The following is a 13,260-nucleotide window of genomic DNA, read 5'->3' as shown; positions in this document are numbered from 1 at the left end:
CCTGGGAGGCAGCAGATAATGGCTCAAGTGCTTCAGTCCCAGCCATCCATGTGGGAGATCCAGATGGAGTTCTGGGATCCTGGCTTCAGCCTGGCCCAGCCCTGGCTACTGTGGGCATTTGGGGAGAGAACCCCCAGATAGAAGACCTCTCTGTGTGTGCCTCTCATCTTTTGAGAGTATATGCATAGGAAACAAAATCAGCATATGAAAGAGACATCTGCACTCCCATGTTTATTGAAAGCCATAAGCTCAAATTTAGATGAACTAAGTTTCATGTGCCATTAAAACAGCCAAGTAGAAATACCTAGTAGGTAAAAGGTAGAAACACAGGTCCACAGTTCACAGAGGTATGGATATATAGATTTGCCTGTCAATTGCATATATCTAAGTAAACACAGAGAAGCCTATGAATGATTCTGAGAAGAAAAATATCAGAAAATAGAATGGCAGAAGCCAGGAGAGACAGTTTCCAACAGTGACCAACTTGTTAAGACTGAGAGCTTCATTGAGGACAGGCAAAGTATCTACTATCACTATATGAAGGTAACCCATGACTTTGGCAGGAATGGCTTCAGAAGAGTGATGTGGACAGAGGTCAGAATGTAATGAGTTGAATGTAAAAGCAGATAAGGAAACAGAGAGAGGTCTATATTGTTTTCACCAGAGTCTTGACTGATTAAAAAATGAAGTATCTGGTATCCACAAGGGGATACAGGACTGTGTGTTAGAATGCATTATTATTTTTCTTTGACAGGCAGAATGGACATGAGAGAGACAGAGAGAAAGGTCTTCATTTTCCGTTGGTTCACCCACCAAGTGGCCGCTGCAGCTGGTGCGCTGCGGCCGCCGAAGCCAGGAGCCAGGTGCTTCTCCTGGTCTCCCATGCGGGTGCAGGGCCCAAGCACTTGGGCCATCATCCACTGCACTCCTGGGCCACAGCAGAGAGCTGGACTGGAAGAGGAGCAACCGGGATAGAATCCGGCACCCTGACTGGGACTAGAACCCGGTGTGCCGGTGCCGCAGGCGGAGGATTAGCCTATTGAGCCATGGCACCAGCCAGAATGCATTATTTTAATACAGCTGAGAAAGTATTGATGTCTTCTTCAAATCACTCTTCTTTTTGACTTTAAAGACCTTCAAAGACTGAACAATGAGCTAAAAGGAACCTTAGTGGTGACCAATTCTCACCTCATTTTATACACAAAGAAAATGAAAAGCAGGAAGGGAAAGAAGTACACACTCAAAGTTAGATTGTCAAATTATTTGATCCTCCTCAGATCTTTTCTATCACCTCTTTCTTTTTTCTTTGCCTTTTTTTTTTTGACAGGAAGAGTGGACAGTGGGAGAGAGAGAGACAAAGAGAAAGGTTTTCCTTCCATTGGTTCACCCCACAAATGGCCGCTATGGCCGGCGTGCTGTGCCAATCCGAAGCCAGGAACCAGGCGCTTCCTCCTGGTCTCCCATGCGGGTGCAGGGCCCAAGGACTTGGGCCATCCTCCACTGCCTTCCCAGGCCACAGCAGAGAGCTGGACTGGAAGAGGAGCAACCGGGACAGAATCTGGTGCCCCGACCAGGACTAGAACCAGGGGTGCTGGTGCCACAGGCGAAGGATTAGCCTATTGAGCCGTGGCGCCGGCCCACCCCTTTCTTATTTCATAAAGTAGGTACCATACTTTCTAGCTCCTTATTTAAAACTTTAAACTTTATTTGGCAATAATTATAGACTCACAGGAAGTTAAAAAATAGTACAGAGTTCCATGTACCCTTCTCTCAGTTTATCCCCATGTTGCAGTCTTACAATTTTAAAATCAAGACATTGACAATGTTATATGTAATAATGCTAACTAGATTACAGATTTATTCTTTTTTCACTAGATTCCACATGCATTCATTTGTATGAGTGTAGATCTACATAATTTTAGTACAGGTATGTATTCACATACTCAATACCACAATCAAGATAAAGAACTTTTCCATCAGGACAAAGGTAATCCTTGTGTCATCTCTTTATAGTCATGCATTCCCTATTCCTGGCAAGCATTCATCTGTTCCTCATTTCCATAATTTTATTATTTCAACAATGCTATATAAGTATAAATGCAATCATACAGTATGACCTTTTCAGATTGGCTTTTTTTTTCACTCAAAACACTCCTGAGGTCCATCCAAGTTGTTCTGTGTGTATCATAGCAGAACAGCGTTCCATGGTACAGATGGTTTGTTGAACTACTTACATGTTGCAGAACATTTAGGGTGTTTCCAATTTGGGCTACGAATGTCTGTGTACATGTTTTTGTGCCAACATAGGTTTCTCTGGGATAACATCCAGGAGTACAATTGCTAGGTCACATGTTAACTGTTTAACTTTATAAGAAATTGTCAAACTCTTTTTCAAAGTGACTGCACCAATTTGCATCCCTATCAGCAATGTATGAGAGATCCAGTTTGTATCTCCAACAGCATTTGGCATTTTCACTATTTTGTCTTTAGCCATTCTGGTGTTTTAAGTCACATCTTATTGTGATTTTAATTTGTATTCTCTGATGACTGATAAATATCAATATCTTTTCATGTGCTTACTTGCCATTCACATATCCTATTTGGTGAAATGTCTATACATGTCTTTTGTCCATTTTCTTACTGGATTGTTTTTTATTGTTGAGTTTCAAGCATATTTTATATATTCAAGATTGATACATACTTGGCAACAATACCTTCTTTAAATCTGTAGTTTGTCTTTTCTTCTTAACCTTTTTATAAAACAAAAGTTTTACAAACTTTTTAAAAAGGTTTATTTTATTTACTTTGAAATGCAGAGTAACAGAGAAAGGGGGAGATGGAGAGGGGTGGGAGAGACAAGAGAGAGATCTTCCATCCACTGCTTCACTCTCCAAATGGCTGCAATTGCTGGGGCTGAGCCAGACTGAAGCCAGGAGCCAGGAACTCCAACTAAGTCTCCCACAATGGGTGGCAGAGCCCCAAGCACTTGGGCCATCTTCTGCTGCCTTCCCAGGCACATTAGCAGGAAGCAGGATTGGAAATGGGGTAGCCAGGACTCAAATCAGTGCTCTGGTATGGGATGCTGGCATTGCAAGAAGCAGCTTAACCTACTGTGTCACGATGTTGGCCCCAGAACAAAAGTTTTTAATTTTGATGACATCCAATACATCACCTTCTTCTTTTTTTTTTTTTTTTGGATTGTGCTTTTGAGATGAAGTCCAAGAACTTGTCAAGGTCCTGCAATTTTTTCTTCTATGATATTTTCCTGAAAGTTTTATAGTTTTACATCTTACATTTAAGTTCATGATACGTTTTGAGCTAAAACTTTTATAAAGGTGAGATATTTAGGTATTTTTCTTTCCACAGGGGTGTATAATTGTTCCAGCATAATTTGTTTGAAAAGCTATCCTTCCTCCATTGATTTGCTTTTGCACTTCATCAAAATCAGTTGGGCATGGTCCACTGGTATGTGTGTTTATTCCTTTGCCAATACTATACAATCTTGATTGATATAGCTTTATAGTAAGTCTTGAAATCAGGTAATATGAGTCCTCCAACTTTTTCTTCTTCAAAATTGATTTATCTTAATTCATTTTACACGAATAACTTCATTTTTCCTATAGGGAATGAAAAAGAATAGAGAGGAACTGTGGCTGTGGAGAACCAGAGAAAATATATTATTTACATTTCATATATCCTAGGTTAGTATTTTTGAGACATTAGTATGCCTTGGAAATTTGGGCAGTTCATGTGGATTTCTAGTTTCTACCTCCAAAGACAAAGTTTGATCACCAATTGATTCTGATGTAGGTAGTTCCAGATTATCCTTTGAAATTTGAAAAACAATAATATAGGGTGAATCATGAAGAAAAAACAAAAATGCAAATAACCTGTATCACTGTTAACAGAATCTGGGCCCTTTTTGTTTTCTTTCTTCCAATTCCTTGAATTTTCACTTCAATTTCCAGTATGCAACAGGCCTGACTCTATTATATCCTAAATCTTTAATGTTTCTGGAAAACACACTTATAATGAAAATTCCTAGGTAGATGGGATCTATTCAATAGGAATTTGCTTCAGAGTCCACTATGCTAGAACTCTCCTATTTGGCAGAAAGAGCATCTATGTAGAATTAACGTTTGAGAGGTACCTCAGTACATTTTAGTGATGAAGGAAGACAGAGATGCATGCTTCTCAATGAGGGCAGAGAGTAGAGTTGTGTCAGACCATGTTTAGCACACAGATTGAAAAGAGCTCCTTTTACCTCATTTTGTCTTCTTTATTCTAGAGAAGAAAGTTCTTTCATAAGCTCCTCCTTTTCTTGCTGCAACTCCTGCAAATGCTGTTGGTTTTGCTCCAATCTGTCTTCCAACCACTGTAGAAGAGGTCCACTGACTGCTGACATCTGACTGCACAGATTCTTGGTGAATACTTCAACAGGAAAGACAAAGATGAGATAACTGTGGAAAAGCACTATCCTCTGGCTTTTCCCCAACAGCCCTCCAATCATGAGCACAGAAAAAGGGGGCTGGAGGAGGAAGAAGTAGAAAAAGTATGAGTAGGACTGGTAAATGATTTCTATTGTCAGCCAGGTAAAAGACAGAGGCGCTTAACAAAGATACTTGATACCCTTGGATTGGTAAGCCAGAGAGAAGCCTGGCTGTGCAGGGAGCAGAAAGATGGCCAGCTCTTTACTCCCCTTAGACAAAGGCTCAAAGGCACAGAAGCATTCCTCTCCCCAGTGCTTCAGATCTCCCATATTGTCAGGGTCTGAAAAAGCCTTTTATGTTTATTTAGTCAATCTTTTGTGAGTTCAGGGCTTCAGATTACACTTAGGCCATTATCTCTCAAGAGTTTGAAAAGTATTCTCCTAGATTGTCTTCCCTTACTTCTTTAACTTTTAAAATGAGCTTTATCAGGATATTCTTTACAGACAAAAATGAACCTATTTATTTTAATGTTTTTAAAAATTGTTTAATTTATTTATTTGAAAGACACAGGGTCAGGGAGAGAGAGAAAGAGAGACAGAGAAAGAGCTCCTTTTCACTGGTTCACTCTTGAAATGCCCACAATGGCCAGAGATGTGTCAGGCCAAAGCTAGGAGCCAGGAATGCAATCCAGGTTTCCCACGTGGGTAGTAGGGATGCAATCACTTAAGTCATCACTTGCTGCTTCCCAGGGTCTGAATTAGCAGAAAACTGGAGTCAGGAGCCAAGCAGAGAGAGGCTTAATCACTGTACCAAATGTCTGCTCCCAAAATGAACCAATCTAAAGTACACAGGTCCATGAGCTTTGATAAAGGTATATCCCATGTAACCACCTGAAGTCAAGATATAGATCATTTCCATCATCCCAAAGAATCCCCTTCAAAAAGATCATGGCAAATGGAATTAAAAGATAAGTTTATTTTGGTGCCCCAAATTGAAGTCCATGCATATTTTTAAATATGCATCTTACATGAATTTTTTGAATGCATGAATTTCAAAATTTTGTCTATCTATGTCTTTCAAGTCCTAGCTCATACCAATGCCCAAGAGACAACTGTTAAACCTTCAGAAAGTCTGAGAGCTGGAAACTAGCATACATAACAAATGAGGGCTCTTCTTCCTCCCTGGGAACTGGCTGTTAAACATGTGCCAGCACACCACTGAGTAGGTCTACCACAAAGCTCTTTCCTGTCTTTCTTCCTGTCTTACTTTAGGTTGCATTTACAGTACTCAGGGGTCCACTGGGTTCAATTTTAGTGTATGTGCTGCCTTCGGCAGCACAATCTACCAGGTTCATAAGAAATGCTGGGAGCAGGATCAGTAATGCTCCTGAGAAATGAAACTTAAGGATAACTTATACCAATCCTTTCAATCACTTACACCTAAATTTTCTTCTGTCAGCAGAGCATTTCTGGAATCATCATTTATCTTAAAAAAAAAATCTTACCTGAGCCATTATGGATCTTGGTTACTGAGTCCAGATGTGTAAGGCTAAATGAATGAAAATAGTTTAGGTTGCTAGCAAAGGAAACATTGAAAGGAAAATAAAATGACAATATACTATAACAAAATGATAAACTATATGAGACCTTTGTTAACTAGATTAGGTTAATATGTATTATTTAAGCTCCCATTATTGTTATTGTTTTAATTATGGGGAGATGTAATTTATTCAAAGATTCAAGAGATAATTCAAAGAGACAATTCTGAAATTACTGTGTCACTGAAACCTTGACACAGAGCTACTAAGATGTTGTGGTTTACCTTATTTTCATAAACAAAATAGAAGTATCAAAAAAGAAGTATAGCAGGAGAGAAACAAATGTTAAAAAGGGAGAATTACCATACAACATGAGAAACCTGATTAGAAACTACTATAAAGCTATCTTACAGAGAGGTGAAAGGAAAGGCTCAAGAGTTAAGATGTTAAAGATAAAAGGACAGAAGAAAATATATACTAGTCCCTGAGAAGTAGAAAAGAGGAGCAAGGAGGATTTGTACCTGTGGATCCTCCTATATGCGTCCTGTTCTTCCTGGCACAGGATCTTGGGCAGCTCTACTGCTGATTCAAGGCATACCTTCCCGATGGTGACATGAGGTACAATATGGATTGGGATTTCAATTCTTTCATACCTGCAAGGTAACCAGATCAGGTTGTTTTTTAACCCCAAGTTATCATAATCCAAAGTTCTCTACAGTTTTGAGACTTTGTGACACACCTTACTTCAAAGGTTAAACATCACTATAATTCATTAAGTGACTAAACTTCTAAGTACATAAAGTTGAAAATGTGTTCATCTGGCAGTAAACTAGAAGCCCATTTGCAGAGTCAATATTCTCTAGTCCCATAGAGAATTCAAGGTCATTTCTGCAAAGTTAATAGAAGCCAGACAAAGGAAATAGCTAATCAATACTGTTTTAAGTCAGGAATTTGTCAATGAGGTTGCATAAATTGATCATAAAGCCTGAGGAAGGGGAATTGCAGACTCTTCAATGACTCTATCAGATAGAGCATTCAATGCTCACTTGTTCTAACTCAGGGTTCATCAGTGGCCCTCATTTCCCATTATCTACCTTGGGGGAAAATAGGTTAAAAAATTTTTTTCACAAATACTTGTATTTTAATGCTAGAGTGGGGAAAAACAGATATGCTTGTTACCAAAGCCAACCAATCTACCTCTACCATGTCTCACTAAAGATACTCATACCTAAAACTCCATCAGTGGAGAATCCAGGTTGAGTTCCCATGGCATTGGGAGGCCTCACTGGCACATGATGGTAAAGCAACATGAAATCCAGCTCCCCTCTCTCTTTTTCCAACCCAGTAGTATGTCTAGGCCCCTTAACACAACCAGATGCAACACAAATTATAGCAAATTACAAGTACCCCCTTTCTCCTCATCCAAGTAGTCAGGGAAGAATTCATAAAAGAAAATTTCATGGTGGTTAGGTGGTAACTACTATTACACAGTAACTACTATTACCGATAGTTCCAGAAACTTTGAAGAAGTCAATCTGCAGCTGCTGTTAGTCTACTTAACAGTGTTTCTACTGTTTTCCAGGAGCATGAGCAGAAATAGTTCCAAATTACAATCCCAGGACCAAAGCAAGTAGAAAGCCAAAGCTTATGACAAAAATTCTGCTTCTGATAACAAACTAGATGATTAAGACCAGTTCTCCTGTTGAAAACAACTAGAATATCTGAGACAAGTAAAATAACTTCTGTGGAAAATCACTGGGCGCTACCAAGGCAATGAGTAATTGTAGGACCAACAACTGGGAAAGTAGAAAAAAAAACTAGATATGAGCCTGACATTTAGGGGCAGCTTTCCTGAAGAGGTAGCTATCAATTCTAGAGGAAGAAACTTACAAGAAGTTGAAACGAGTAGGAAGGTGTTTGGAACAGTAGTTAAGTTGTTTCTTGGGATGCCTACATCCCATAGTGGAATTCCTGGGCTTGAGTCCTGGGCTCTACTTTGGATTCAGCTTCCTGCTAATGCAAATCATTTGAGGCAGCTCAAGTGCTTGGGTCCTTGCTACTCATGTGGGAGACCTAGATTGAGTTCAGGGCTCCCACCTTCAGTCCAGCTCAGCCCTGGCTATTGGTAGCATTTTGGGAGTGAACTAGTAGATGGAAGATATTGATGTTTTGCTCTCTTTTTCCCTCTCTCTTTAAAAAGAGGTTGAATAGTCTTCAAAGGCTTATGAGTATAGACTGATAAAATTGCAGTGTCAAGGTGGAGAAACTCAAATCCCAGCAAATTAAAACAGAAAATCACTAAAAGATTCATCCTAATTAGATGGAAGTTATAAGCCTCCTATTTTAGCTGCTTGGTACCGGAATGGGTATGTAGCCTCTGGAGAATAATATTATTTAGCTTAATATCTATGATTCTTTTAACAAATATGGCATATAACCAAAAAAAGGGGGAAAGGTATGAAGAATCAAGAAAATATAATAAATGATCGAAAGAAAAAGTCAGTAGAAGATTCACAGATGACACAATTAGTAGATAAGGAAGTTTAGAATAACTATTAAAATGTTAAAGAAACTAGAGGGGAAAATGAGCAAAACGAATGCAAAAATGAACCAAATGTAGTAAAGCAGTAAAATAGAAAACTGAAAAGTTTCAGGCCCTGTTTTTCCTAGACATTATGGGTAAACACTGTAGACTACAGTACCTTTGTAAGAAACGTGAGAAAACTTATATCACCAAAACCAATGTAAAACCTAGAAATGATTCCAGCCAAAGTGGTCAGAAAATCTGTGGCATTTTGTATGTCTATCCATGTACCTCCCCCTATCTGTTCTACCATTGCACAGTGGGTAGGAAACCTCCTACACTGGGGGTCCTCCCTTAGGGTGCAAAAAAAAAAAAGAGTGGACCAGGAGTACAGCATCTGGTCAGTCCAGGAACTGCCTGAGGCTAAAGTATCTGTCTTTCCTGACCGACAGAAGTGGAAGCCTTGTCAGGAAGCTGATGAAAACCAGCACAACTGATACAGCATGTGAGAACTTTCGTTGTGCAGGCAGCTGCCACTGGGAGTAAGAGATTATGGGCTTCTGAAAAGAAGCAGGGGCAAACAACTTAGGGAATTTTTAGGTTACTAAAAGCACATGCACAATTCTGGAAAAGACAAATCCTCAGAAAAGAAGACTCTTTAACTGGTCTAATTGGTGAAGGTCTTTCTCTGCATGCAGCCTGTCCTGTAAAGACTAGGAGATGGTGCTAGAAGAGTAGGGAGGGAGCTTGTTGCTCTAGCCCAGGAGAAGATAGTTTTAAAAAAGTAGAGAGAGCGTAGTCTCAGGGAAAAGTTAGGGGGAAAAAGACAGAGAAAATCCTACCTAATTTAGAGGGACACGGTGGACCATCGTGGAGGGCATGTGCACCCATGGCTCAAGACTCCAGCAGCTGAGAGCCTACCCAACAGTGCTGGAAAGTGAAGTGAAACCAGACTGCAGCAGCCTAAGCCACTGGTGAAAATGTGGTAGGAAGAGCCTAGAGGGAACCCAGGTTGTAGTCCCATGGGGGATAGTATATCAGCCAAACTAGAGGAGAGAAAAAAAAAAAGCATGGGACACATTTCTCTCTCCCCAATTGTGTTACAACGGTGTCCTATAATAAGCCAACAGAGCGGGTGCCATTTTGGACCTAACGTAACAGCTGTGCCAGCTCTTATCTATGCCCAGCAGAGTGGAGACTCATGACTCTGGTGGGGAGAACAAATAGGGGGCTAGGAGCTTGTGACTGTGTGTGTTTTCTGTACCAGGACTATGAAAAAAACTGAGGGTGTGTGGGAGGACTCATGGTGTGGCTGGGACTTTGGGCAGTCACAGTGGGAGATGCCACAAGCTCAGGGGTTCCTGGATACCTAGTGAGAGATATTGCTGGGGAATCTGAACTTATACTGAGAACTGCACAGATCCTTTGTGTGGTCCCTGGGACAGAGCAGACAAATATAACCATTGGGGCTAGCATTCAGGCTTTGGTCTCATTTGAGGAGAGGAGCTTAGCTGGGCAGAATAAATTTTCATTCTGATTAAAAAAAAAGAGAGAGAGAGAGATTTATCACACCAAACCTGGGTGTGTCACCCTAGGCATGCCCTTAACCCTGAGAAAAATGCCAGATTACTTTCAGAGGATTTCCAATTAGACTCACAGTGGACTTCTCATCAGAAACCTTACAGGCTAGGAGGGAATGGCAAGATATAGTCCAAGTCTTAAGAGAAAAAAAAAACTTTCATCCAAGAATATTATACCCTGCAAATCTCTCATTTGTGAATGAAGGTGAAATAAAGACCTTCCTTAACAAACAAAAATTGAAGGAATTTGTCACCACTCATCCAGCCCTGCAAAAGATGCTTAAGGATATGTTGCACATAGAAACACAGAAACACAGTCATCACTATGAAAGAAGGTAAAGGAAGAAAATCTCTCAGTAAAAGTACAAAGGAAATTTGAAGTAAAAAGATAAGAATATTTTTGGAAAAATGGCAGGGCAAAGCCATTATTTATCAATAGTCACCTTGAATGTAAATGGTCTCAACTCTCTAGTTAAAAGACACAGACTGGCTGAATGGATTCAAAAACAAAACCCATCTATTTGCTGCCTATAAGAAACATATCACACCAACAAAGATGTTCAGGATCACTAGCCTTCAGGGAAATGCAAATCAAAACCACAATGAGGTTTCACCTCATCCCCATTAGAATGGCTTTCATACAGAAATCAACAAACAACAAATGCTGGCGAGGATATGGGGAAAAAGGTACCCTAATCCACTGTTGGTGGGAATGCCAACTGGTAAAGCCACTATGGAAGACAGTTTGGAGATTCCTCAGAAATCTGAATATAGCCCTACCACATGACCCAGCCATCCCACTCCTCAGAATTTACCCAAAGGAAATTAAATTGGCAAACAAAAGAGCTGTCTGCACCTCAATGTTTATTGCAGCTCAATTCACAATAGCTAACACATGGAATCAACCTAAATGCCCATCAACAGAAGACTGGATAAAGAAATTATGGGGTATGTACTCTATAGAATACTATGCAGCAGTTAAAAAAAAAAAGAAATCTGTCCTTTGCAACAAAATGGAGGAATCTGGAAAACATCATGCTGAGTGAAATAAGCCAGTTCCAAAGGGACAAATGTCATATGTTTTCTCTGATCTGTGACAACTAACAGATCACCTAAAAAGAAACCTGTAGAAGTGAAATTGACACTATGAGAAGCTATGACTTGATCAACTCTTGTCCTATCAAAGAAGTTTATTATTTTATTTACTATTTTCTTTTTCTACTTAATACCATTGATTGAACTCTTTACTTTACATGAATTCATCATAGGTGTTTAAATCCAATTGAAAATAGATCCCAGTGAAAAATAAGAGTGGGAATAAGAGAGAGAGAGGAGACGTACACGTAGTTTGGCACACGTCCCCACAGGCTAGGGTAAAGCTAAAAACTTGCCATCACACTTCAAATCCCATTAAGCTGGGTGGTACTAATGGCATCTTACATGTTAAAGTGATCATCTTAAGTGTGTAACTGATCATATAGAATAAGTGTTCAAGGGATCACACAAATAAGACCAAGTGTCTGCTAATAACATTACATAGAATTAAAAAGGTGAGAATGATCCAACATAGGAAGCAGGACACACAGCAGACTCACTGAATGACAAACACCCTAAATAGCATTCTGACCTCAGAATCAGCCCTTTAGACATTCTGGTCTGGCCAAAAAGCCCATGAGAGCATTTCAGGCATGGAAAGCCAAGACACTCTGGCAAAAAATGATTTAAATGAAGGATCTCAGTGAGTGAGATCTCAGTGGAAAGAAGGGGCCATCAAAGAAGGAGGTACCTTTCTCTGAAGGGAGGAGAGAACTTCCACTTTGCTTATGGCCCTGTCTAAATACTGACGGAGTTTGTGGACTCAAAAGACTTCCATAGCCTTGGCAGCGCATGACAAGAGCTTCAGGCAACCACTGGTATCATAAATATCAATTGTTAAGTCAACAACAGGAGTCACTGTGTACTTACTCCCCATGTAGGACTTCTGTCCTTAATGAGTTGTACTATGAGAATTAACTGTAAAACTTGTTTTCAAACAGTACTTTATACTTTGTGTGCCTGTGTGCAAATTGTGGAAGTCTTAGTATAGAGTTGGTCTTCCATATATAAAGTCAATTAAAAACTAATCTTAATGAAGAATGGGATGGGAGATGGACTAAGAAGTGGGACAGGAGTAGAAGTGGGAGGGCAGGCATGGGGGGAAAACCACTATATTCCCAAAGCTGTACCTATGAAATTTGTATTTATTAAGTAAAAGCTTTCTAAAAAAAGACTAGGAGATGTGGTTGTCTTTTAGCCATCACAAAGATGCTCAATGGGCTAAATGAGAATAGAGGTAGACAACTAAATGAAATCAGGAACGTGGTGTATGAATAAAATGAAGATAAGGACAGAAATGTGAAAAATGTTAAAAGAACCAAACAGAATTACTGGAGGCAGAAAACAGTACCTCAACTGAAAATGTCACTGTGAAGTCAACAGAAGACTTTTTATAAGACAGAAAAAGAATCAGAAAACTTGAAGATGGGTCATGTGAAATCTCCAAATCAGAGGACCAAGGGAAAAAGATGGAAGAAAAGTTAAGAGAGCTTAAGGGACTCATAGGCACTATCAAGTGGACCATTATGCACATTATGGGAGCTCAGGAAGAAAAAAGAAGGAAATTAGAAAACAACTGATTTGGATTAATGGCAGAAATTTTTTCAAATCTATGTTAATAGGTACACAATAAATAAAGATATAGTTTGTGACATCAATAACATAAAATGGCGGGGGAACTGTAGAGCTTTTGTATGCAGTTGATAATTGAGTTGTTATTGATGTTTTATGTGGATTGGCATTGTGGTATAATGGGTTAAGCTTCTACCTGCACTGGTGGCATCCCATATGGGTGCCGGTTCCACTTCCAATCCACCTCCCTGCTAATGCGCCTGGGAAAGCAGCAGAGGATAGCCCAAATCCTTGTGACCCTGCACCCATATGGGAGATCCAGATGAAGATCCTGACTCCTGGCTTCAGCCTGACGCAGGTCCAGCCTTTGTGGCCATTTGGGGAGTAAATCAGTAGGTAAAAGGTCTCTCTATTTCTCCCACTCTGCTGTAACTCTGCCTTTCAAATAAATAAAATAAAAAAAATTAAAGATATTTTATGTAGAGGCCAGTATTGTGGCACAGCAGGTTAAGCTACCACTGT

At 39.8% G+C, this 13,260-nt stretch overlaps 1 protein-coding gene across 2 annotated transcripts in view; it reads right to left on the bottom strand.

The window, feature by feature from the left end:
- Positions 1-1,683: 1,683 nt before the first annotated feature.
- Positions 1,684-13,260, bottom strand: part of BRCC3 (BRCA1/BRCA2-containing complex subunit 3) — a 43,823-nt gene continuing 32,246 nt past the window's right edge. For both annotated transcript variants that reach the window (XM_070066866.1, XM_002722205.5), the window contains exons 8-11: positions 6,489-6,620; positions 5,935-5,978; positions 4,265-4,431; positions 1,684-3,617 (exon numbers count right to left, since the gene is read on the bottom strand). In XM_070066866.1, the coding sequence (XP_069922967.1) occupies positions 4,280-4,431; positions 5,935-5,978; positions 6,489-6,620 (328 nt within the window). In that variant the 3' untranslated portion in view covers positions 1,684-3,617; positions 4,265-4,279. The remainder of the gene's footprint in view (positions 3,618-4,264; positions 4,432-5,934; positions 5,979-6,488; positions 6,621-13,260) is intronic.

Source organism: Oryctolagus cuniculus, chromosome X (genome assembly GCF_964237555.1).
Source record: "Oryctolagus cuniculus chromosome X, mOryCun1.1, whole genome shotgun sequence".
In the NCBI taxonomy this organism is placed as follows: domain Eukaryota; kingdom Metazoa; phylum Chordata; class Mammalia; order Lagomorpha; family Leporidae; genus Oryctolagus; species Oryctolagus cuniculus.
The sequence above is the reverse complement of the archived record's forward strand: the minus strand, read 5'-3'. Positions and strand labels throughout refer to the sequence as shown.